Genomic DNA, 27,281 nt, shown 5'->3' with positions numbered 1-27,281 from the left:
GTAAGTGATTGATAAATGGTTTGGTTACGAATTTAATGTATATATGACGACAAAAAAATATATTTGTTTCTCTTTTGAAATGTTTTTAACATTAAATGATATATCGTTAAATAATATTTTACTTAGCTTTTTTGCTCCACAATTCATCATCAGTGTCAGCATCATGATCAGCATCATGCTGCCCATCATCATGATCATGAGGCTCTATATTATGATGCATTCAAGAAGATGGCGGGTATCAGTAATGATAACAAATGCAGATTCTGCCACATAGAATTGGAAATTAAGTCATCTGGTATCAAGTTGCAAGGTTCTTTTGGGAGATGGCTACTACACAGCGAGACATGATAATAGAGTATGTAAGTACTTTCACTGGACCATCTGTAAAAAATTAAACATCCAGTGTAGCAGCAAGACCTGGGAACATCAACCTAAAAGAATTGTTGGAAATGACATATACCATACATTACGACTTTGTAATTCCTACAGCCACCTACCTTGAAAATGCTGACATAGTTATATGGAATAAGTCAAAAAAGGTGGCAACCTTGGTTGAAATGAGTGTCCCCAATGATGGATGTCTGAATAGAGCTGAAAGGGAGAAACAGACCAAATACCAAGGTCTTATGTATGATATGAAAAGAAACAGGAATCTTAAGGAGATATTAATCATATCAGTTATTATAGGTGCCACAGGGCTTATGAAGAAGAACTTGAAGTCCTACCTAACTAATATTCCTGGTAAACCAAGTGCAAAAGAGATCCAGACAATTGCACTTAAGGGAATAGCGAGGATACTAAAAAGAGCTCTCGGTTGGTTTCAATAAAAAGTGGGGCAATGTTGGCAGCTGGTTTGGCTGCCCCATACCCAGCAGTACAATCTTCAAAGAAAGGAAATGAAAAAAAGGTCATCATTCGAAGTACATAACCTGAAATGCAGCAGATTTTCTTTTGAAGTCACTTCCTTAGTTTGTGTCAGATCAAATGTGTAAAAATTGTAAAAACTTTTGAAAAATGATTGAGAAAAAAAAAAAAATTACAAAAAAAAAAAAAGTTTCTCAAATAATGCAGTTCAGTCTATTGCAGCTAATGCCATATGTCAAACTGACTTATCTCCCTTGTTTTCACTTAACTTTTACTATTTCAAAATTAGAAAATAGCAGGATCGGTAATAATGTATTTTTTTTGTACAATATAGTTCTAGCAGATCTACTCTATCATTTTTTTATAATTTTTGGAATTGTTACTAATTTTGACGTGACATGTAATTATGTAATAGTGTTTTTACTTAAAATGCATGATTCAAGCTAACTTATCTCTGGCCAGGTCATCATTTGAAGTATATAACCTGAAATACAACAGATTTTCTTTTGAAGTTATTTCCTTAATTGAAACAAGATTTTTTTTTATAGGCCAGATTCGCTTCCTGGCATTAACCTAATAAGGTGATAGGGACCATCTCTAGGTGACTGCCTAACAAGGCTAAATAGTGCTTCACCTACCCTGTATCTATGCCTCCGTTCAGTCTCAAGACAAATGATATCTCCCGTAGGGGCAGCTGTGCATGTAATTGTGAGGCAAGGGTTGCGCAATCACCAACCACACCTCTTCTGAATCTGCACTGTTTGAGTCCGGTGGCAAGAAGAAGACCAGGATGACTGGAAACAATGCTGAAATAAGCGGAGAGCACATACAGCACCTGGAAGTCCCAAATTGTCACCCGTTTAGTACTGACCAGGTTCAACATTGCTTAACTCTGTAAACGGTCACAAACTAAAGACTATCCATAAACTGTAAACGGTCGCAAAACTCACTCCTACTTCTAAAACTGTTTGTAAACTAACTCTAAATATGTTGACCTCCATGTCCGGTTCTTTGTTGCAGTCACTGCCACACCTTGATTAACAATCGTATTTTCGAATGCCTTTGTGTACCCTGGTGAATTATCTCCTCCACATTGTTTTTCTACTAACCTCGTCTCCTATACTTTTGTTTTGCTGATCAGTTATTTCCTTTTTCTTGTTATAGTTTGTTTTGTTTTTTTATTTGTTTTCTTTTCTTTTCTTTTCTTTTCTTTTTTTTTCTTTTTTTTTCCCCCCCACTTTCTAACACTTTTGGAGATGTCCATAGTATCACATTACTCTCTGCTAGTACCAATTTGTTGTTGGTTGATGTCTGCTCATCCTAAAACTCTCTTGATCTGGTCCAAGCTGCAACGTGTCTGCAATTTCACCAACTGGAAATTATCTTCAACTGTCGCAACCTCAAGACTGTCTCTATCTGTTGTAAAACAAACTCTAAATATAATGATTTCTATCTTTTGGTCCTTTGTCCCAGTCACTACCACACCTTGATTAACAATCTTATTTCAAGCAGTCTTTGTGTGCTTTCATGAATTATTTCCTCTTTTTGTTTCTTCAATTCGTATCCAATTAAAAAAATCTTTTTGACTTGAATTCTATTAATAGTGTTCACACTGTAAAAACTCCTAGTAGTGTGTACTCCTTATTCCTTTTTTGCCAACCAATCATACATTTCTATTTGCAAATGAACAAAATGCAAAAGAGTATTTTTTTATGATGTACTCACTAGGAGTTTTCACACAGATCATCAGAGATTGCTCTCTGACAACAACCAGTAGTCGGGGAGTCTAACAGCAAGTCTCCCCAGGTTTCCAGTACTCTCCACCTCTTTTGATAACCTTTGCAAGCCTATTTGTGTCATTGCAACAGCCGCCTGCCATTGACCTCACTGGCAATGACCATTAGTCATCACTGGAATTTGGGTGGTAATAAGCTTCCCCAAGGTAGCAGTCCTCTTTGCATTCTTCCAGTGGAGGTCTGGTTAATGCTTTCCATCCTTCTCGACTATTGGGTGTGATGCTAGGCGATGCTGACACTGCAATTTTATTGTTGTTGTTATTATTATTCTTTTATTATTATTATTGCTTTATTATTCATTTATTATTATTATTATTATTATTATTCATTTATTATTATTCATTTATTATTATTATTATTATTCATTTATTATTATCATTATCATCATTATTATTATCATCATTATCATTATTATCATTATTATTATCATTATCATTATTATTATTATCATTATTATTATCATTATCATTATTATCATTATTATTATCATTATTATTATTATTATTATCATTATTATCATTATTATTATTATTATCATTATTATTATCATTATTATTATTATTATTATTATTCTCTTATTATTATGTACTAAAATCAAAAATTGGGTTTGGTCTTATGATTATTTATAAAATATTTAAATTTTATTGTAGTGGCTGCACGTGCATCATGGATCTTGAAAATCTTAGCATGCGTCATCTTTGGCGTCCAGGCATCCGAGCTTTACTTCGAATTATTGAGATGGTCCAAGCCAATTATCCTGAAACAATGGGTCGTTTGCTCATTGTCCGTGCCCCAAGAGTCTTCCCAGTTCTTTGGACTTTAGTCAGTCCCTTCATCGATGAGAACACCCGCACCAAGTTTATGATCTTTGGCGGTAATGACTATCAAGGACCTGAAGGAATTACAGAGTTCATCGATAAAAAGTACATCCCAGATTTCCTTGGTGGAGATTGCTTTGTAAGTAAATGAGAGAAAAGTATATTTTCTACTGGTTGCATATAAAAATGGGTGATATTTTTATTTTATTTTTTTTCTCAATGTTTTGTTGTCTTTTCTTGTTGTTTTCTTTATTTTTGTTTCCTCTCAACTCTTTTCTGGGAATAAACATTTATCTAAAAGACATTATAAAAAGTGGTTGACCATAGTCGAAGATGACTCAAAGGCTCCCTTTCCATTAACTACTACACCGAGGGTCACCACCCCTTTCTCCTCTTACCCTTAAGCTTCACCTTATAATTTTGAGTGTTTAGCAAAAACTCATTAAGTACCATTTTTTTTTTCTTTGGTATTATTTGACCTAGGATTGACATCGCAGCCTCCCAAGCACTCTAATATGATTACGTCAAATGGTTAGATGTTAGATATTTTATTCTCTGTCCCGAGAAACTAATTTCTATTATCTTTAAAATACTAAAGTATTAAATGTCTTTACCTGCATCTATTCAACGTTGTATGGGATGCAGTAAACCAATTTTAGTTGAACATTTTTATTTTACACGTTCTTAAACTTATCCCAAAAAAAAGAAAGAAAATTTCAGTTCTAAGGGAGATAATTTCTTATTTTCTTTGATTAAGATTAAACATGAGTTGTTTCTCTTTGATTAAATTTTTGGGTGATTATTTAAAAACGTTTCATATTACCAGTTGTATGTTCAAATAAATTGTAGCAAAGTATCTTAGATTGCCAATAATATGGTAAAACAATACCAAATGAAAATTTACGAGTCAAAAGCAAAGTTTGATTTGTGAGCTTAGATGCTATTTGAGTCTGACTTGGAAAATTTGAAAAGATAACTTTATATTTTAGATTAAGCTTTTTTTTTTTTTTTTCATATAAAACCAATTTATTTACTTTCATTATACTAGTGAAAATATTGCCTATTATAATTCTATGCAGAATGCAAAAATAGAAAAGAAAAAGATTGTGACAAATGACACAGACTGAAGTTGAATCTTTTCAGAATATCTCATAATAGTTTAATCCAGTGATTCTCAACCTTATTTTCATTGTGGACACCTTAAAAGCTATTTTATCATCCATGGACTCCATTAATGCATATATAATTTGGGTTCTTGTCCAGAATTCCCCCTACATTACAAAAAACAAAAAGAAAACTATACGATATATGCACCTGTGACTATACGAAAATATCATATTCTAAAAATTACATAAATCGATCCAATAGTTTTATTTTTAAACAAGGCCGATAGCCATTAGTCGCGTGCTCTCGTGTAATGAATGAATGCGTGAATGTAGGATTGACCTCGAATTCTTAAAGATAAACTAAAATGACCGAAAAATGGGCTGAAATGACTTAAATAAATAAAAATTAAATGATTTAGAATGACTTTAATGAACTTAAGGATGAATTGAATAACCTTAAGAATGACTTGAATGCTTAAAAAATAACTGGAATCCGTCAAAAACAACTTGAATGATCTGGAGAATGACTTGAATGGCTTTGAGACTGACTGGTTGTAAAGTGGGTGATCATTTTACATTAAATTAATACAGAAAAGTGATCTCCACTTTATATCACAATAAGTACAGCATGTAGTAAGAACAGATACCACACAAGGCCAAGAAAAGCTTAAAAAGCTAAGAACAGCTTTTATTAACAACAGACCTTTGACCTTAACCAAAAAGGCCAAGCACAAAAGTGTTACGGACAGACGGACCGACGGACTGACTTATAGAGTCACTTGCACGCAACTAAAAAAGAAAATCAAAGTTTTGGAGTGATCAAAGAGGGACTGTCTTGCCTGCAATTTTAAAATTATATTCAAGAAACAAAGGGAGATAACTATAATTAAAACTTGCAAGATTTATGTTGTTATGCGTTCAAATTTCCACTGAACATTTAAAAATGATTTTCTTTTTGAAAATAAAACTACTTGATCAGTTCACATGCTTTTTGGAATATATTTTTGTTTCCTCATGGGTAGTTATTTGATAAAGATTTTTCTTTATTTTTGTTTCTTTAATATAGGGGGAATTCTAGACAAAAACCATAATTTATTTGACGTTTCTGAATTTTTGAGATGAGGATTGGTCATTCGTATTATTTGGATTCATCGGACTACTGTTCTCATCTTGAGTGTCATTTTCACAATGTTTCGGTTGATGTAACTTCCGACTTCAGGTGTATTTTGTTGAGTGTTCCTGTCGAATTTAGGAACTTGGACGGAATTTCGAACAGAACCCTTTATTTACATCACGGGGGTTGCATGCTCTTGTTCCATCAGCCATGGCTGGATAGAGAACCCAAGTAATTTGCAATTGTATTTTTCGGTCGCCCACACTGAGAATTGAACCTTCAACCTTCAGGAGAATATCACTTTTTACAGTTGATTTTATTAAATACTCCTAACCATTACATAATTTTTTTTTAATCAAATATTTGTTTCTAGTTTAGTAAAACCAAGTAATGAATTAATTTTCATGATATTCAATAATATAAACTCCAAATACAAATCTTGAAAATCTCCACAAACGCATACATCGTCTTGTAAATAAAATAAAAAATAAATAGAAACTAGATTAAAAAAAAAAAAATGTTTTCATGGGCCATGTTAAAAATGGAAATCGGTTAAAAATGGTTAATCAAAATAACATTGTTAAGCCTAATTTTTATTAATTTTAATCTTTATTTTAAAATTCTGATTTCAGTTATTAAAATTGCCTATTTGTAACATTTTCAAATTAAAAAAAAATAAAAAAGAAGAAAATTGCATGAAAGAAATTAAAATTTTTTTCCTAACACCTACTAAAAAAAAATAAAACAAAAAATTTTCAATTTTATTTTACCATTTTGGAATTCCACCAATTTTTCCAGGGCTGCAAAGGTGGAGGAGATCCCGAGTCTGAAACGACGGTGAATATTTTATCTACCATCTACTCTACTACACAGATATCTTGAGAGATACAACACCTCCCCCTACAGTTTGCAATGATGCATGTTTTGGTCTCTCTCTCTCTCTCTCTCTTGTTCTTTTCCCCTCCTCCTTAATAGACAACTACTAGTGCTTCTATATTGATACCAAAAAAAAAAAATACATAAAATATTGAATTTCAAGTGAAACAAATGTTACCTACATAATTGTCAAGTCTCAAATAGTAACACATACAAAAATTATGAAAAACGATTAGATAGAAAAATAATTATTAACGAAAAAAGGAAGCAAAATCATTATTACACTTACTAAAAAAAGAGATAAGTTGACAGGGGAGATAATTAAGTTCTGTTGCTTACGTCATGTGATGAACGTAATTCAAAATGTTGGACAAAATTTATTTCCCATATAAACTTTATCGAAAACGGTTTTTCATTAATAATTATTTTTCTACCTTATCGTTTTCTGTAATTTTTTAATATGTTGCTATTTGCAACATGACGGTTACATAGGCACTGTTTGTTTTATTTGAAATTCAGTATTTTTTTTTTTTGTATAATATAACAACATCCAAATATTACTAATATCTTTTGGGTGCATCTGGGTTTTTGGTTTTCAGACATCTCTTCCCTCTTTCTCTTTTTTTTTCTACAAATCTGATCTAATATTGTAGACTAGCGGGGGTACCCGGCGTTGCCCGAGTGTTTGTTTCCGGGACCGGGGGGGGGGGGAGTTTTAAAAAATGTTATGGTAGGTAAGTAGGAAGGATCAAACCCGGAGTCATGAGTAAAAGTAGGAAAATAAAGTGTGAAAAAAAACAAAAAAAAAAAAACATCTGCAACGTTAACAGTTCGGCCACCAAGAAAAGTCCATTCCAGTTGTTTAGGAAATAAAAAAATAAAAAAACGACTACGGTAGGTCGGCGCGAACGTGAAAATATAATGTGAATTGTCCAGCACGCTAACCACTACGCCACAGAGCACTGCAGCTTAGTTTAGTGATTTTAAATAACTTCACATGAAAGAACTACGAAGCCAAACCGGTGTTCTCTTCTCAACTGTTCCTTGTGAACGATCCCCAAACGGTGTTAAGTGGTGGCAGGGGGAGGAGGAATTTTTTAGAGAGAAAATATTTTACCACTTCCATTGATCTTAACCGATTTTGGCCGTGACTTCTCAGCAGAAAAAGTATAGAAATCTAAGATTATCGAGGAATTTGAGAAATAATAAGCCTATAACACACCTCAGATATTGTATTTGCATTGATTTTTAATCCTATTAATGTCAAAATCCGACGGGAAAAAATGAGTTCATTTTATTTATATAGAGATAACAATAGCAAGGGCATTTGGTAGTTTTTGATTAAAAAAAAATATTGAACCATTTTAACTTGAGAGAAAATATTATTAAAACAAGGCTAGTTTATGATTTTTTTAATAAAAATTATAGTATGTGCTTGAAACTTCATCACTATCATCATCTTCATCAGTTTAATATTCTTTTACATGCTGACATATTTTGAAAATGCTGGCGTCTGTTGGATGGCTTTTAGGAATCGACTTTCAAACTAACTTATTTCTGGCCAGATCTTTATTTATCCCTCTTCCTCTCAAGTCCATCCTTATCACTTTCTCCTATGTTTTCTTTTAAAATCTTGTACATAAGAACTAGCAGGGGTATACTGCGTTACCCGGGTGTGTCAAGGTGGTATAGTAAGAAGCTCTGGAAGGTGTTAAAAAAAAAAAAAAGTGGTAGTAACTGGGATGGGGGGGGGTGTTGGAATTAAGGCTAGTTAATCCAATAGACAATGACTTTGCGAAAATGTTGACACAAAAACCGACCCCTCCTTGTAGAAAACTGTCCAGTTGAGGGTGAAGGAATTAATGTTTTTGGCCAATTTTTTTAATATTTGTCGTAACCAATACTGATCTTGTCAGGATCCGTTGCGTGTGTCAAAAGTTTTTGCCTGACATACAGACGCACACACACATATTTTGCCTTTTATATATAACTAGCAGGGGTGCCCGGCGTTGCCTGGATGTTTGTAAATGTAAAAGAAAAAAAAAGAAGGTTTTCGTAGGGAGATAGGCTCAAACCCGAAGCCTTGAGGCTAAGGCAGAAAAAAAAAAAATGTGACACGTTACCGCGATGCTAAACGGGCAGAGAAGTGAGAATGGTTGGAATTACATGTGTTAAAAAAGCAGGTGGTTAAACGAACGTCAACGAGTGATTTTCTAGATCAAACATCATGCCATAGAGAAATGAAATCACAGCGCGAATTTTGTAACATAAAAGTCACTCAAATAAACGATATAGACAACCTCCTTTCGTAAATCTGAGATATTACAATCTAGAAAGTACATAAAAAGTTGTAAGAATTAGTGACCCCCCCCCTCTCCGAAAAAAGCTTTTGGCGGGCATACTATAATTCAATAACTTGAGTGTTATTTCTTCCGCCCGTCACACCAATAATTTCCTGGGTAAGGTCGACATTGTTGTTCAGACTTCCAACTTCCAAACTGCTGTATATGTAACGCACCTTATCTCAACTCCAAACGAACTTCTGCTAATTCAACTTATTTCTTCGAAATCCAACTTCAAAATGAACCTCGCTCTATAAAATCAACCCTCTTTTATCTCCAACCAGGAACATCTCATTTGCATATCGGGTGGTCACATTGCAGGCATATAAAGAGATAAGGCAGCCATTTTTGTTTCTTTCTTCTTCATTCATTTCATTCCACGACCCGTTGAATTATGTATACGTGCTAGTTAGGTAAGTCACGCGTTTCCCTACACATACAAAATATGCACATGCACAAACACACATTTTCGCTTTTATATTATAGACTAGCGGGGGTGCCTGGCGTTGCCCAGGTGTTTAATATATTCCGTAAGTGTGAATAGTGGCATTATCAAATGCTCAGCATATAATATAATTGCATAAAGAAACACAAAAAGTGCACAATAAGATGATATACATATATATAATTATTTCCACAATCAAACCACGCTCCAACTGACACAAACCGTGAAAGCTGCAGACCTGAAGTCATTGACTCGAGTTTTGTCTTCCTTTGGGCTCATCAGTAAAACATATCCGAACTCAGAATTGTATGCGAAGCAAGTACCCTGCCACCTGAGTCACCACGCCATATACAAGAAAGGCCATTGACTAACACCAGCAAACCACAACAAAGTCTGACCATAGAATGTACCTACTACTTCGCAACAAGGGTTGGAGTCATCCAACTACTATAAACCTAGGTTGATGTCTCCAAAGTATGATTTTATGCTTGCTACGATAATGTCATCCAACAAACAAACCCAGTGAGCAAATTAAAATTAAATTTTTGAATTTGAGACGATATATATATAATTATTTCCATGATAAAACAATGCTGCAGCTCACGCAAACCATGAAAGCTGCAGACCAGAAGTTCTAGACTCGAGTTTCTCCATCATTTGGGCTCATCAGTAGAATGTATCCGAACTTGGGATTCAAGTTATGTAGAATTCAATAAATGACAATAGCAATATTATAAAGAGTTCTAAAAACAATATATGTAGATAAGAACAAAGCATGGTGGGAGCAGAGACTCCTCCTCCTCCTTCTTCTTCTTCATCATTATCATCATCATCATAATAATATTCTAAGCATAACATATATCAGACATTTAGTTTTACTTACCAACATTAATAACATCACCATCTATATATTAATACAATAGCGTGTGTGTTATTTTCTGTGTCACGCTTACATCTAGGTCGTTTAATTGTTATGTGCTTCCATTTCTTGTTATAAATAATTTTACCAAGAATTCTTCATAAGTTTGGGTTTTGATTATAGCTGAAGGAACTTAAGTTATATATATCTATATATATATATATATTTTTTTTTTTTTTCATAAGATTTATTTCGGTTTTGATTCAAGCTAATGCACTCAAGTTATATGGCTGTATTTTTTTTTTTTTTTTTTTGAAATCGCAACTTTATAATATATAAAATCGATAGAATATTAACTCTGTAATAATATATACGAAATCTGCAAGAATTAAAATATCATATGGAAGTGTACTTTATGACTGAGCATTGCCAGGCATTCATGCTAGCTTAGATAAATACTTTTGTAGTTTTAACAAAAAAAACTACAATAATATCAGAGCGTCTCCGTTTACACTGAATATCTACAGAATGCCAACATCAATATATTACATTTGAAAGAGTCCCCTAGGTTCCGCTAGTTTACAATAAATTAATTAAACAATGCATTCATATAGGTCATCGAAATATGAATTAATATCGGTGAATCAACAAAAATGTCTGTTCCTAAATTTGTTCTCCAAAAGGACTTCCAAGTTTGAGATAAAATCATCACTGTCTGTTGGATGTCTGTTTTACATGCTGGCATGTGTTGGATGGCTTCTAAAAATTAACTTGCAAACTAACCTCTATCTTTGGCTAGATCTTTATCTCTTTTTCTCTCAAGTTTATCTTTCTTTCCTCATCTGAATTGACTTGTCCGATACGTTTTTTTTGTTGTTTTTTTTTTAGAAAAAAATCATATATATGAGAATTATTCTTTTAATAATTATTTTGTAAAAGTTTAAATTTTGCATCTGATTCTATAATCTTCATTTGTGCGCATTTAAAAAAAAAATTGTTGCTTGGATGTGCCCATTCATGTCTATTAGCATTACATTAAATATTGAATCAGTTGAATTGTAGGCACCCCAAAAACAAGCAAATATGAAAATGGCATATTCGACTTTCCACTTATATTTTTTTGTGCATGCACATTGAATTAGTAAGCAGACATACAATACTCAAAATATTATCTTTTAACTAAACTATTGTTTTTGTATGTATTTATTTTAAGCAAAATGTTGGGAGAGGGTTTATTAAAAATATAACATCGCAGAGATGTTTTTCCAATCAAAATAAGTAAACAAACGAAATCACACATACTTTGCTGATTTTTAAAAAAAAAATTTTTCATAAAATTTAAAAAAAAAAATAAAATCTATTCTTTCTGCATAGTTTTTAAACAAAATTTTCTCGTGAGATTTAAAAAAAATAAGTAAAAACTATTCTTTCTGCATAGTTTTAAAAAAAAATTTCTTGTAAGATTAAAAAAAAACCAACTATTTCTGCATAGTTTTAAAAATATTTTCTTGTAAGATTTAAAAAAAGAATTAAAACTATTCTTCCTACATAGTTTTAAAAAAATTTTCTCATAAAATTTTTTACGTTAAGTTAAAACTATTCTTTTGTGTAGTTTTTAAAGAAATTTTCTCATAAAATTTTAAATAAAAAATTTTCTCGTAAAACTATTCTTTCTGCATAGTGCTTCTGAATTTTTGAGATGAGGATCGAACACTTGTACTATTTGTATTACTTGGACTACTGTTCTCATCTTGAGTGTTATTCACACAATGTCTCAGTCGACGTAACCACTGACCATTTTCATGTGTATTTTGTCAAGTTCAGGAATCTGCACAGAATTTCAAACAGAATCCTCTATTTAATCCATGCTTTTGTTCTGTCAGCCATGACCAGCTAGAAGTCTTCAGTAATCGATTCTCGTGTGCTTATGCTAGACTGCAGTGAAACTTACTATTTGAATTAAAAGAATGACAGAATAGCATTTTCTAACTCACCACAGATTTAGGTATATTTTTTATTATTTTTTACATAATCCTATTTTCTTTTTTTTTTTTTTCTTAGATTTTATTTCATATTTATCCCATAAAAAAATTTGGTTCGTGTCCAGAATTCCCCTTATATTAAAAAAAACAAAAGTAGAAAAGAATCTCTATGAACACACATGTAACTAAAACGAAAATATCATATTCCAAAAACCATGTAAATTTATAAAGTACTTTTATTTTTTATATAAAAAAAATTTAATCGATTAATAGGAATGTGTAGGCATTGCAACATCAATTTCGCGAGTTTGAATTGTTGAATTATCTCCCTTGTTTCTTGGGATTGTTTTCAAAATAGCAGACAAGGAAGTCACTTCTTGGTTACTCATAAAATTTGATTTCCTTATTTAAAAATGATACTACTTGATTAATTTATGTGATTTTTTTTGGTGTATGATAGTTTCTTTCTATCAGATTTTGTTTTTGTTTTTTTAATATGGAATTCTGGAAAAGTACCAACAATTTAGCTTCTTTCAACAACACCAGTCACATTTAACAGCTACCATATATACTTGTGTATAAGTGGATCTTGTGTATGAGTCAATATGCACTTTAAGACCAAAAATTGTACCATTTTAGGTATTACCTGTGTATAAGTCAAGTCGACTATAGATTCTAGACAAGTTATATGGTCCGTCTCATGGCTCTTTCTTGCACAGATGATTTCCTTTTTGGTGTTTTTATTTTTGTAAGACATATAAATTGTTCTTCAGCATGTGCAAGCGATAATACATGCATTTATGCAAGTATGGTCTATTTGATTTTGTTGTACACTTCCATGCAATGAATGCAAATGTCGCTAACCAGACATTCTGATCAATGACATGCTGTAGATTCCAGGCGCAGTTACTATAGGATCAAGGTGTAGTGTCTGTTCTTCGGATGCTGCGCTTCCATTTCTCGTTCTCTTTCGGTGGAGGAGCAGTTCTTCACGATTGAGACAATTTTTTATTTTTGTACCTTTTCTCCACGTTAAAAAACGACCCTGGTGTCTAACTGTCCCGTGGGGAGGCATTGTAAATAGGTACTATGAAGATGATTCGTGGACGAATCGAAAGTGCTCGTGACAGCAACAATTATGGAACTTTTATTAATATTTTTTATTTCAATATTAAAAAGATTATACTGAAAATCGCAAAATTAAAAAAAAATGAATCCTAAAGCAAAGTGTCTCCGTTGCATTTAATAATATTTAATATTATATATTTATTTTCATTATTTTTAAAACAGTAATCTACTACTAATAATAAAAATAATAATAAATGTTATATATGTCCAAATAAATTATGGGCGACTTGCTAACTAAATAAAAAATGAGCTTCAAGGTGAAGCCACTATTTAACCATATTTATCGTTTAAAAAAACAACAACATATATATATATATATATATATATACTACAAGAGAGATCCGACGTTGTCCAGGATTGAATGAGCATCAACAAGTGCTCCACCTTCCCATACTTCTATTGTCATTGAAATCAGTAGAATCGCACTTTTTTTAATCAAATCGATTGATTACTTGCTCAAGTTAGGAACACCTCCGCAGTCTACGGAGAGGAAGCTTCACCCCCCCCCCCCGCATTTACCCCACAATACATTGTAGTATAAATTGCACTGTAGAGAACTTACTCTTGATTTTATAAAATTATCTATTAATAATACTTTCACTTAAAGTTTAAAATGTAAAAGTCAAGTATTATAGCTCAATTGTGCTTTAAACAAGAACATTCATTCATAACGTAGTGATATATTGGACAAGGAGAAAGAAGCAACCTTAGTTGAAGTCAGTGTCCCTAATGATGCTTGGTTAAACAGAGCTGAGGAGGAAAAGATAATGGAATATCAAGATCTAATGTGTGACATGAAAAGAAACTGGAATCTTGGGAAGATCTCTATCATTTCAGTAATTATAGGAGCAACTGGACTTCTGAAAAGGAATTTTAAAAACTACCTGGCAAATATACCTGGTGAACAAAGTGCAAGAGAGATTCAAACAATTGCACTTCAAGAGACGGTCAGAGTCTTTACAAGATCTCTCGGTTGAAGTATCTGAGTTAGTGGGTGAATGCTTGGTATCCGGCAGGATGTCCCATCCCCTGCTTGAACAAACTGATGAGAAAATTTTATTTTTTTAGGAGTTGTATGCAAACAGTGCAAACTGGATTGTCAAGTAGATGCTGACAGACCTTTAGATCTGAAATATTCTGTTAAGAATTGAAATGACTGAGTTTACATATATGAGACTTAACGTGCTGTGTCCAATTTCACTTCAATTCTAATGTTACTCTGTAACATGGATACTGGCTTGGATAGGATATAGACAACTGTCACGTCTGTAAACAGACCAAGATTCATGCTGACAATTAAAATGTTAAAAATGTATAAAAACATAATCACTATTAATAATTTATAATGGGTCACTATTTAGCAACAAATGTCAAATTTATTAAAAATGTGTTTTGAATGAAAGAGAGAAGCTATTGGCTTGATCACATCCCATTTCCACTCAATACAGAAAGGAAAGAATAAGTTAAATGAACTGAAAAAGAGAGTAGCTTATACAAGCTACTAACTTTTTACATTCATCTAATGTATTATGTTTACTATGTCTGTCCCCATTTTTTTTCAAACTGCATCTCCTCCAAGGTCGCAGTGCAAGGCAGGTCAAATGATTGAATTTTTTATGGATTATGTTAGTCAGTAAAAATAGCTGCTAAGAGATCAAAATTGAAAAAAAAAAAAAATTGGAACGTGATAGGTGTAAGTCAACTAAACGTGTTATTTGTACAAATTTATACATGAAAGTCTGTTCATTTTTTAACTATTTCTTGTCCAGCTGACGATAGCTCAAATGGAAGCAATTAAGGTTGGAGCACCAAATGTTTTAGTTTCAATTCTAACTGATGGCATCCAAATGATATATTTTTTTAATTTGGAAATCACTAACTATATATTGTATATAATATATAAAAATCGATAGAAAATTGACTCTTTGATAATAAATCTGCATGAACTAAAATATATTTAAACGTATTTTACGACTGGGCAATGCTGGGCACACAATTGGTTTTGCATATTTATCTCCCTATAATACCTCTGATGATTGCTAGCTGAAAGAGATCTTAGGAAATTACTGAAGTTTGAACCGCTTTTGTTAGCTATTTAAAAATTATATTTTGTGAAGCCATTAAAATATTTGTTCAGCTATGCAACTAATCTCCCGATTAACAATTAAGCAGCTTCTTTTGTTTTCTAATTTAAAAAAAATATATATATTTATTAATTTTTATTTTTCAGAATGCTTTTTGATTTTGTTTTGACATTTCTTTTGGGCATGGCATTTCAAATAAAAATAACCCTTCTCTTCATCTATCTCATTCTTTTTCACCATCTTTCTCTTTGCTTCTTGCCATGTCTCGCTGTCTCATTTACCTCTGTTACTATTTCTCTCTCCCCTGTCGTCTGTTCCTCTATTGCTTCTGTCTGTTTCTCTCTTCCCTCTCTCTGTTTCTCTCCTCCTACTCCTCCCACTCTCAGTATCTCTCCTCCCACTCTCGGTATCTCTCCTCCTCCTCTCAGTATCTCTCCTTCTCCTCTCGGTATCTCTTTTTCCCGTCTCGGTTTCCCTCTCTTTTTCCCGTCTCGGTTTCCCTCTCTTTTTCCCGTCTCGGTTTCCCTCTCTTTTTCCCGTCTCGGTTTCCCTCTCTTTTTCCCGTCTCGGTTTCCCTCTCTTTTTCCCGTCTCGGTTTCCCTCTCTTTTTCCCGTCTCGGTTTCCCTCTCTTTTTCCCGTCTCGGTTTCCCTCTCTTTTTCCCGTCTCGGTTTCCCTCTCTTTTTCCCGTCTCGGTTTCCCGTCTCGGTTTCCCTCTCTTTTTCCCGTCTCGGTTTCCCTCTCTTTTTCCCGTCTCGGTTTCCCTCTCTTTTTCCCGTCTCGGTTTCCCTCTCTTTTTCCCGTCTCGGCTTGCCTCTCTTTTTCCCGTCTCGGCTTGCCTCTCTTTTTCCCGTCTCGGCTTGCCTCTCTTTTTCCCGTCTCGGCTTGCCTCTCTTTTTCCCGTCTCGGCTTGCCTCTCTTTTTCCCGTCTCGGCTTGCCTCTCTTTTTCCCGTCTCGGCTTGCCTCTCTTTTTCCCGTCTCGGCTTGCCTCTCTTTTTCCCGTCTCGGCTTGCCTCTCTTTTTCCCGTCTCGGCTTGCCTCTCTTTTTCCCGTCTCGGCTTGCCTCTCTTTTTCCCGTCTCGGCTTGCCTCTCTTTTTCCCGTCTCGGCTTGCCTCTCTTTTTCCCGTCTCGGCTTGCCTCTCTTTTTCCCGTCTCGGCTTGCCTCTCTTTTTCCCGTCTCGGCTTGCCTCTCTTTTTCCCGTCTCGGCTTGCCTCTCTTTTTCCCGTCTCGGCTTGCCTCTCTTTTCCCCGTCTCGGCTTGCCTCTCTTTTCCCCGTCTCGGCTTGCCTCTCTTTTCCCCGTCTCGGCTTGCCTCTCTTTTCCCCGTCTCGGCTTGCCTCTCTTTTCCCCGTCTCGGCTTGCCTCTCTTTTCCCCGTCTCGGCTTGCCTCTCTTTTCCCCGTCTCGGCTTGCCTCTCTTTTCCCCGTCTCGGCTTGCCTCTCTTCCCCCCCAAGGTTCCTCTCTCTTTCCCCCCTCTAGGTTCCTCTCTCTTTCCCCCCTCTAGGTTCCTCTCTCTTCCCCCCCCCCCTCTAGGTTCCTCTCTCTTCCCCCCCCCCTCTAGGTTCCTCTCTCTTCCCCCCCCCCCCCCTCTAGGTTCCTCTCTCTTCCCCCCCCTCTAGGTTCCTCTCTCTTCCCCCCCCCCCTCTAGGTTCCTCTCTCTCTTCCCCCCCCCTCTAGGTTCCTCTCTCTTCCCCCCCCCTCTAGGTTCCTCTCTCTTCCCCCCCCTCTAGGTTCCTCTCTCCCCCCCCCTCTAGGTTCCTCTCTCTTCCCCCCCCCCTCTAGGTTCCTCTCTCTTCCCCCCCCTCTAGGTTCCTCTCTCTTCCCCCCCCTCTAGGTTCCTCTCTCTTCCCCCCCCGCCAGGTTCCTCTCACTCCCCCCCCTCTAAGTTCCTCTCTCTTTCCCCCTCTCCATTTTTTTTTGTCTCTTCCCTCCTCTGTGTTTTCTTTTTTTCTCCTTTCCCCCTCCGCGTTTCTTTTTTCTTTTCTTCTGTTCTTTCTTTATCTCTCTCTCACTTTCCTTAAACTATCTTTTTTTTCTATCTCCTTCTTTCATAATTTTAATTTTTTAAAATTTTATAACAACTTTTAATTTTTTTTTTTTTTTTTTTTAAATAATTATGTTTTATTTTACTATTCCTATGATATTTTTAAACCTTGTATATAAAGTAATGTAAATTTTATTCTTATTTCACAGAATATTGTAGCTTTTTAACCAAGACCTGCATATGCAAATCTGATTCTGCAGTCATTTTGACTCATTCTGAGACGTGTTTCCAGAAACTATGTTTGCTTTTAATAATTCTTCTTTTCGGCTTCATAACTTGTGCTTACATAGTCATTTACATGGGAGGTTGGAGGTATTTTTACTTACACACTCGTATCTACTCACTTCACAGGAATTTTTCTTCATAGGTTAACTGTTTTTTTTATAGCACCATTTGTATTTTATTCCTGTGTTTTAGCTATTGTCTGTTATCTTCTCTATGTTGTTTTATTTAAATACGGAGCAGTCATTTCAACTGCTATTCCAAATACTCTCTTTCACATTCCCAATTGATAGAATAAATGTATAGCAGATTGACATTAAAAAATAAGAGTAGACTTTTTTTTTTTTTTTTTTTGAAGATTGAAATTTTGGATATGAGGCATCCAAACCAGCTGCTAACATTGCCCTGCTTTTTATTGAAACCAACCGAGAGCTCTTTTTAGTATCTTCATTGTTTCCTTAAGTGCAATTTTCTGGTCTCTTGCACTTAGTTCACCAGGAATATTAGTTAGGTTGGACTTCAGGTTCTTCTTTATAAGACCTGTTGCACCTATAATAACTGGTATGATTGATATCGCTTTGCTTCAGAATCAAGACAACAATAATCATTTAAATTATTTATTTTATACTTGATTTTTTTTTTTTTTTTTATTAAATTCAGTTTTCTTTCTCATGTTCAAGATGTTATTTAATTTATATAACAACAAAAATTTCATTACGTTATGGCTACATGAGGCTACTTATTTAATTTTATTATTTCTTTTTCCTCTTTAGTTTTTATATTTCATTATGAACTGTTGTAGATTCTGGATTAAGAGAATAAGATTCTGGATTAAGAGAATCGTTCAAATACATTTTTCTTTTCTTTCTTTCTTTTTTTTTTTAAACGTGCATCAGATTTCATTGTGATTTATAAATTGGATGTCAATAAGGGTTTGAATATTCTTATATTATTTTCCCTTTTGACATTTTAGGTCAACTCCCTTACATTATCATAAACTTCAGCTCCCCCCTCCCCCGTCAAGTGTTGTTAGATATAATGACTACGTTTCTTTTCCGCAAGGTCAGGACAACCACATTAAATTTATAATCTAAGCGATGGAAAGTCACACATTTTAGAAAAGATGTTTTTATGAATTTCAATGAGAAAATTTGAAAACCTGAAAAATACTGTGAAATAATAAAATCATTTTTTTATTTACTTTTGTTGTTGTTGTTGTTAAAGTCCGAATTTTCGGCAATAACCTGGCTTTATCAAGGAGATGTCGGTCCAATTAATTTTTTTTTTTCTTCATAATGTTGTTCTGAGAGGTCGAAATGGGGATGGAATGATGACATAGATTAATGTTCATTCTTTGCCTCTTTTGTATCCACCAATAGCCGTTAAAAAAAAATGTTTCAGCTACAAACACCTCAATTGACACATTTTCTTTACTTTCTCTCTTTCTTCTTTTAACTTTACAGATTGAGACGTTTTGTTTCCTTTTTTTTTTTTTTCATGGATTAATACAATCTCTTCCTTTTTATTTTAGTTTAGAAAATAAGATACTTTTTTTTTTTCATTCCATCTTTTTTTACTTTTCTGATTGAGACTTTTTCTTTTTTTTCTGATTGAGACTTTTTCTTTTTTTTAAACATTTTAAATTGTGACGTGTTCTTTTCTTTTATTTTACATATTGAAACGTTTCTTTTTTTCTTAACTTTACAGACTGAGACGTTCTCTTTCTTAAAAATTACAGATTGGGCATTTTCTTTCTTTGTTATTCCTTTTTTATGTTCTATTTTATATTCACGCCTCAAAATTCTTCAACGTGACCGGCACTTGAATCATGTATTTCATTAACAAAATTTCTGTATTTTAAATTAGTGACAATAATCAAAGTAGACTTCACTCCCAGGCATTACCATTTCATATCAGAAGGATAACGGGTTTATTGCTTATCATCTGTCGTCTTAAGCTGGAAGGATCCAAGGAAGACATATTCCAGCAAAATTTAATTTTTATCAGTTTCTTTGATTTTTAAATTGTTTTCGATTTATACAGACAGCTCTCATACACAGGTTCTGCAATTCTCTTTTTTTTTCTTTTTTTTTTACTATCTTTTTTCTTTGTCCATTCTAGAAATTATTCAGTCAGGGAAAGGGAAATATGTGATTGACGTAATGGATATTTTTTGCAGATTATATAATTGATCATGTCAAGCTCGAATCCACTCCAATCTTTTTTTTTTTTATAACAAAGTCATCACTTATCAAGGCCCGGAGGCCACTCGGGGATAAGGGTTATTGCGTGCACAATAATCAATGGGATAATATCGTAGTAATCACTAGTAATTAATGGAGATCTGATAAAGTGTCTTACTTAAGGGGGGCGGTTAATCAGAAATTTGTTTGTTGGACTTGAAGACGTCCAAGTTGTAGTCATATTGTGCTCATTTATTTACTAATGCTGTTGGGAAAGGTATGAACCCATAAGCCTCAAGCTAAGAAAAAAAAAGGAAATATATAAATAGATTGCATATGCTGTGGTAGTTACCCAACTGTCTTATATATAACATGATGGCTTAGTGGCAGGGTTTGTATTTACCTCCCTTTGTATGTACTCTTTATTTATCTTGACATTGTTTCCAGTTGTCCTGCACTTCTCCTTGCCATTGGACTCGAGCTGTGCAAATTCGGGAGAGGTGTGGTTGCCTCATAATTACACGCGCAGCTAATCTTACATGGGATATCCATTGTTTCAAGACTTAATGGAGGCATAACTTGTCTAGGAGCAAGAGACTAGTAGCAGATGCACCAGCCCAAATATGACAACAGTACTCCATACATGGGCGAATGGTGGCCTTATAGAGGCACAGGATACTTTCAGGCGTTAGTAGCTTTCTAGCACGGTAGACAGAACCTGGCAATGTTCTCAATGTAATTGTTCCAACTCATGTTTTCTGTGAACATTAGGCAGAGGAGTTTAAACTTTGGCATTGACTGATCCCTAAAAAGGGGCTGATTTTGACGACAAACCACATAAGTCTGTTAGAACATTCTTTTTTTATTTTCTACTAAAAGTAGGTGTTCTTCAGCAAAAACTATTTTTGTTTTCTTTGAAAATTTATTTTTCAAGACACTTGGAAATTGTGTTTATCATTTTTAGCTTTTTCTGTATAATTTAATTCAGAATTTCCATTTATATTATTGCTCTATACCATATATTCAGCTTCCTATAAATATTGAGACTAATATTTGTTTGGACTTTATATTTACAGTATTATACAATATGTAATCCCATGGCATTTCAGTATTTCATTTAATATATATATATATATATATATATATATATATTAGTGTTGGGATGATTGATCGGAATCAGGAATCAGACAAATCGGAACATTTTGGCGTATCGGAATCAGAAAAAATTGCTCGTGTTTTCCGATACCAAAATGATTCTTTTAATTGTTTTATAATTTGAATGTGTTTTAAGTGAAATCTTCCTTCGCTGTTAATAATAATAATAAAATAATATTTATTGATTTTTAACTACTAGTAAAACTAATATCGATAGATGATCCCCCCCTCCCCACAAGTGAATTATTTTTCTATTTAGGAAAGTATTCCACATGTGTTTTTACAATAATCAGGAAAAAAAATGACAACTCTGTGATTAAATATTTGGAGATTTATAAAGAATTAGAATCGGTAATCTAGTACATAATCTGAGAAAAATATTGAAATCGTCCCATCACTAATATTAGGTTGGTGCAAAAATAATGTTTTTTGATATTCAGTTATATATAAACATTATTTTTGCATCAACCTTATATATATGGTAGCTTACTTCAGTTTTGAGAGACAGTGGATACACACTGCAAGGGTGCTTGCACGTGGAAGTTTTGTGGCAAGAGTTACACAATCTGTAATCACACCTCTCCTCTTACAGCGCCTAAAATTCCCAAATGGTCACCCATTTGATACTAGCCAGACTAAACGTTGCTTAACTACAGTGATCTATTAAGAACTGGTGTGTCCACATGATTATGCTGTATAATATATATATATATATATATATATATATATATATATATATATATATATACACACACACACACAGTAGAACCCCGGGATACAGTGACCCTTAACCCTTATCCCTGAGTGGCTTCCGGGCCTTGATAAGTGGTGACCACCGTGTAAAAAAAAAAAAAAAAAACCCAGGATACATTTTTTTCAGGTTACGATGTGAAATACAACGTTTTTCTAGCCCCTGGTTACGTTATATGCCCCACTTACAGTGTTATTCATAATGTTATTTGATTATATACGTGTATATTATATACTGTACTGTATTTTGTTACTCATTTTTAATGCCGTATCCCGAGGTTCTACTGTATAACAAGCAAGTCATGCAGAACTGTTTGTGGTTCATTCTCAATGGAAATCATCAGGCTAGTTGAAAGTATTAGTACTGATTTGAGTAAAGTATTTTTTTTTTTTTTTAAATTTATTTATAAGCACTTATGATTTATGTTTACTTTTGAAATCTTAGTTAAATCTTGAATGATTAATATATTTGTTATTTTCCAGTGTCATGTACCTGATGGAGGTGCTGTGCCCAAATCCCTCTACATGAGTGATGAGGAAGCAGACAAGTCTCCAGATGAGCCTTCTCTTACTACAGACAGTATCTATCAGACGGCACATGTCGTCAAGGAGTATCCACATGAGGTAATAAAAATCTTTTTTTGTTAAGTAAAGGAGTATTCAAACACCACCATGTTTAACAACATTCATCCATGGAATTTGGAAGATTGTTCTTTTTTTTTTTTTTTTTTTTTTTTTTTTTTTTTTTTTTCTGGTTGGTTCCCTGACAAAGGAGAGATTGGACTAAGTAATTCACTCCAGTTCGTCTGTTCATACTTTTTTCAATAACCATGCCATGGATTTTGTTTTTAGAAATTTTGCATAAACATTAGTCATGATGAAAATAAATTTTTGCCTGAACGGATTCATTTATTTGCACTTTTTCAATAACCACTCCTTGCTGTTGTTTTTTGCAGAAACATCTGGGGTAACTTTGCTTGTCTCCCCCCCCCTTACTCCGGAGCCATTATAGGAGTAAAATTGCCCCCAAATCATTCATCTGTACTTTCAAGTTCTTTCTTGGATTTTGTAAAAATTTGGCACAAACATTAGTCATGGTGAAAGTAAATTTTTTAAATGGAGAGGGACCTTGCATGCCTGGCTTGTTTATTTCTAACCATTATTTTTAAAAATTTCTTTTAGCATTCTACTTTTTTGTAAAGCTTTAGAAACTATTTACAAGGTTTTTTTACATTTTGTTTTTTTATTGGCGCTTAATTTTTTTTTAATATGTACACAGATGATGTTTGAATTTAAAGAATTTAACTTAATAAGAAACTTTGATATACTTTTTTTTGTCACAAAATACTCATATTAAATTTGGATGATTTTTTAACATGTATGTATATTACAATGTATCCACAATGAATTTAATGCCACAACTGCAAAAATAAATTTTTTTTTTCCTCTGTGTGCCTCTAACATCAAACAGAATTTTATGAATAGTTTTCTTTTGAAGAAATTGCCATCATTGCCGCAAAAGTTGTTTGTTGGAGTTTGAGTGACAAGTTTCCCCGTAGTAATTGTCTGTATTTTTGAGATGAGGTGTTTTCATTTGTTGAGATTGTCGGACTGACTTCGTCATCTTGGTTGTTATAGTCACAACGTTTCGGCCGTTTTGCCCTCCGGCCTTCATCAGGTGTTTTGTATCGAACTGGGGAACCATTTGTTGGGAGTCTCAAACCCAACCCTTTATTATTATTACGGGGGGTACCGTGTTCGGACTCCAGCTAGGCTTTGGGACATAGTTGCTGATTCTCTGTTTTGAATGTTACTTTTCACTGCCTTTGTTCAGGATTGAACTCAGCACCTTTGGGTAACTGTAAACTTTGATACAACGTCTAGGACCACTCGTCCATATGTCACTGGAGTCCAAACACGGTACCCCCGTAATAATAATAAAAGGTTGGGTTCGAGACTCTTAACAAACCGTTCCCCAGTTCGATACAAAACACCTGATGAAGGCCGGAGGGTAAAACGGCCGAAACGTTGTGACTATAACAACTAAGATGAGGAAGTCAGTCCGACAATCTCAATAAAAGTTGCCCCATATTTCCTTTTTTGCTGACCCTTTCAAATAATTTTGCGTTATTGCATATTTACTATTAATGTCTTGTCGACAACAACCATTAATCTTTCCATTGTTCTAGTGTTATATATTCACTGCGGCCATTCGTCTAATGTGCTTTTCAGTTTTATAATGTGATTGAAACGTTGTACAAATTTAACATCATATAACGTGCCATCCGTTTCAGGAAAGGGTAAATAAAAACAAAAAAAAACGTGGCTGCTCTTGCTATTTATGAACTGGAGGTCACACAAGGTAACTAGAGTTGGGGGAAATATGCAAATGAGATGCAGTCGGTTTTTCAAATAAAAGGCCTGTGTGTCAGAGAGAGAGGGTGTGTCTCTTTGGCAAAAGTAAATTCTGACAGAGGTGCGCTGGGGGTGTGGTAGCGAGAATTGCAAGAAGGAGAACATAATGGTTGGGAATTCTTTCTTTGGACTTTACTTTCTAATATTACCAACATATTTAACTGCATGTAATTTCTAAAAGTCAACTTTTGTCACTATCTCGATATATACACTTGGCAGCAAAATGAAGCACACACAGCTGGGTTATAAAATATTTTGTTTATTGGCAATGACAACTTTTTCGAGTTTTGTATGAAAGGTGTAACATCAGTGACCAACGCTCTGTGTTGTTGTTCACTTTCTGTTTTTGATTTACATAAACATCCTTTCATTCTGAAATGTTTCTGGTCAAATTATGCATTTCAGTAGACAATGGTGGAAAGCCTTGCATTCCTTAAATGGAATTAATTTGTGTGTGTGCAACTCATTGAATGCCTCTTTAAAGGGTCACCTGCTAAATATTCAACACTAGTACTCTCTTCATCCTTCCAGTTGTTCGTGCTCTCCCTCCTTGGTCTTTACACCCTTCTTGACTTTCATAACCATTTTTCTGTGGTATTAGCCAAAATTAGTGTGTGTGTGTGTGCGTGTCAGTTTATGGAGTTTCTGGTTGTTTCAATTCTCTTGAGTTTGTAAGATGTTCTCTCTATGTTTTGTCCTATTTCCATTTAAATTTGCCTGTGGCTGATTAGCATTCATTGGCTATGCTATGCTTCCCTGAGAACTACAACTTCTCTTCAAATGTAATGCCAATAAACACTTGCCATAAATTGTCCTCATTAGTCATTAATCCTTATCTGTGAGTGGCTGTTAGCCTTGATAAGTGTTGACTTGTCAATAAAAAAAACTTAAAGGAAAAAAATATTGAATTGGAGAATCTTAATGATGAATCAAGGTTATATTGTCAATGATGCCTTAAGCCTTAGTGCGACATGAGTTTTGACCTTTTCGACATTATAATGGCCTCTGTTCTGTCTCGAGAGACAATGGATACCCTCTGTAAGAGTTTCTGTGTGTTTCAACCTACCCTCTTGTGTTAGCACTTGATTCCAATGGCAAAGAGAAGCCCAAACGACTGAAAACAATGCTGATATAAGCAGAGAGAACATACAACACCTGGTATTCCCAAATGGTCACCCATTTTTGTACTGATCAGGCTCAATGATGCTTAACTTCGATCTAATGGGAACTGGGGTGTCAGTGTGATTATGCCGTATAATTTTGACATGAACATCATACACACACATTAAGGCAACCCAGCAGGTAGATGATAAAATTTTTGCATGCAATCTGGCAGCAGTATTTCACGTATGTTTTTTTTTTTTTTTTTATTTTACTTCAGTAAGTTTTAAGAGATCAAGGGAGCTAATCCCTCCTAGAGCTAACACTTGATTCTGTTATGATTTGAATTTATATCCGAGGGCTCTTTTAAGAATAGATACTGTTCCCTTTATGGCTGCTATCTGTATTTCCTTACAGCTTGGTCTTCCAGGGATTGCTTCTAAGTATTTCTGAAGATTCTTTTTTATTAAGCCAGTTGCTCCCATCACAACCGGTATAATGTTTATTTCTTTCAGAGACCATGTCGTTTTTAGATCATTTTTTAAGTCCTGATATTTTGTTATATTTTCCTGTTCAGCTCTATTAAGGCCAAAATCATTTGGGACTGTGACGTTGACAATGAGCGCAGTTCTTTCAGGCTTGTTCCATATAACAATATTTGGTTTGATGGCCTTGTCTTTTATTTTTTGAGATGAAGTTTGATAATTTGTGTCATTTGGATTATTCAGACTACTGTGTTCATTTTGAATGATATTTTTACTGTTTTTTGGTTGATGCAATCTCAAAGTTTCTTCTGGTGCATCTTGTCACATTTGGGGATCCATACACTTTATTTAATCCTCATGAACATGTGGCACAACGGATAAAGTTGTTAGGTAATAATCAGTTCTAAGTGATAGTCTTCTAGAGGTTGAAAGTTCAGTCCTCACTACCAGGCAATAAAAATTTCTTAAGGCTTCTATCTGGTCATGGCTGATAGAATGAGAACAATTTACCCATGCAGATTAAATAAAGATTCAGTTCATAATTCTCTGTAGATTCTTAGATTCAACAAAATGCATCTGAAGAAGGTCGAAGGTTACATTGGCTGAAAAGTTGTGAGAATAACATCCAAGATGAGAACAGTTGTGTGAATGATACAAATTATACGAATCGGCAACAGAAAAAACAAGTCAGTACTTATACAATATGGAGAACTGATGAAAATCACATTCCAAATAAAAGTTGTTCAATATTCATTATTATGTGGTTAAATGATGGACTGATTTGTCTCCCCTGCTTTATGAATATTTTTTTCACTCTTATCAATGGTGGATCGATGAAATACGATACAACTAACTTTCAATTAAAATTCTACTCGATAATTTTTCCTAATTTTTGGCATAGATTACCTATTTTTATGTGATACATAAGTTAAAAAGACGTTAAAAGAAGATGGGACGTTGAATGGTTGGCAGCAAAATAGAAGAAAACGAATGTAAAAAGTCATACGCATGCTAGCAATTACTTTTTTCTTCTAATTAAATTGCAAGCTATTTCAGTAGAAATGTAAAGTTGATGCGATCGAGATGAGTCGAGTTTTGAAAAAAATTACATGAAATAGATTAAATTACATGGCGTTATCAAATTGTGAAGTTTAAATGCACATTCAAAAATTGGATTTTGTGAAAATTTTTTGTGAAATGGAGAGATTAAAATATGATTCGTTAAGTTATGGAGAATATCAAGTTATGAATCAAGCTGGACTTTTTCCTTTTAGAATTGGCATTGTTGTGTAATGGGGGGGAGACTAGCTGTGTCTAACCATGTAGTGAGGGCTAGTTGTCTAGTCGCCTTTTAAAGGGTAGTTGTGTCTAGTCGCGTTTGAAGGATTAGTTGTGTCTAGTCGCGTTTGAAGGATTAGTTGTGTCTAGTCGCGTTTGAAGGATTAGTTGTGTCTAGTCGCGTTTGAAGGATTAGTTGTGTCTAGTCGCGTTTGAAGGATTAGTTGTGTCTA

At 34.1% G+C, this 27,281-nt stretch overlaps 1 protein-coding gene across 5 annotated transcripts in view; it reads left to right on the top strand.

Annotated features, from left to right (window-relative positions):
- The window catches only part of LOC145285919 (SEC14-like protein 5), a 211,158-nt gene that overhangs the window by 134,486 nt on the left and 49,391 nt on the right, over positions 1-27,281 (top strand). For 3 of the 5 annotated variants that reach the window (XM_080134413.1, XM_080134412.1, XM_080134414.1), the window contains exons 11-13: positions 3,311-3,617; positions 6,497-6,535; positions 22,253-22,393. In XM_080134413.1, the coding sequence (XP_079990539.1) occupies positions 3,311-3,617; positions 6,497-6,535; positions 22,253-22,393 (487 nt within the window). The remainder of the gene's footprint in view (positions 1-3,310; positions 3,618-6,496; positions 6,536-22,252; positions 22,394-27,281) is intronic. The other 2 variants (XM_080134415.1, XM_080134416.1) reach the window with 1 other exon arrangement.

Source organism: Euprymna scolopes, chromosome 10, assembly GCF_053919585.1.
Source record: "Euprymna scolopes isolate OS-2025 chromosome 10, ASM5391958v1, whole genome shotgun sequence".
Taxonomy (NCBI): Eukaryota; Metazoa; Mollusca; class Cephalopoda; order Sepiida; family Sepiolidae; genus Euprymna; species Euprymna scolopes.
Note: the sequence above shows the minus strand (reverse complement) of the source record. Positions and strands in the feature narration are given on the sequence as shown.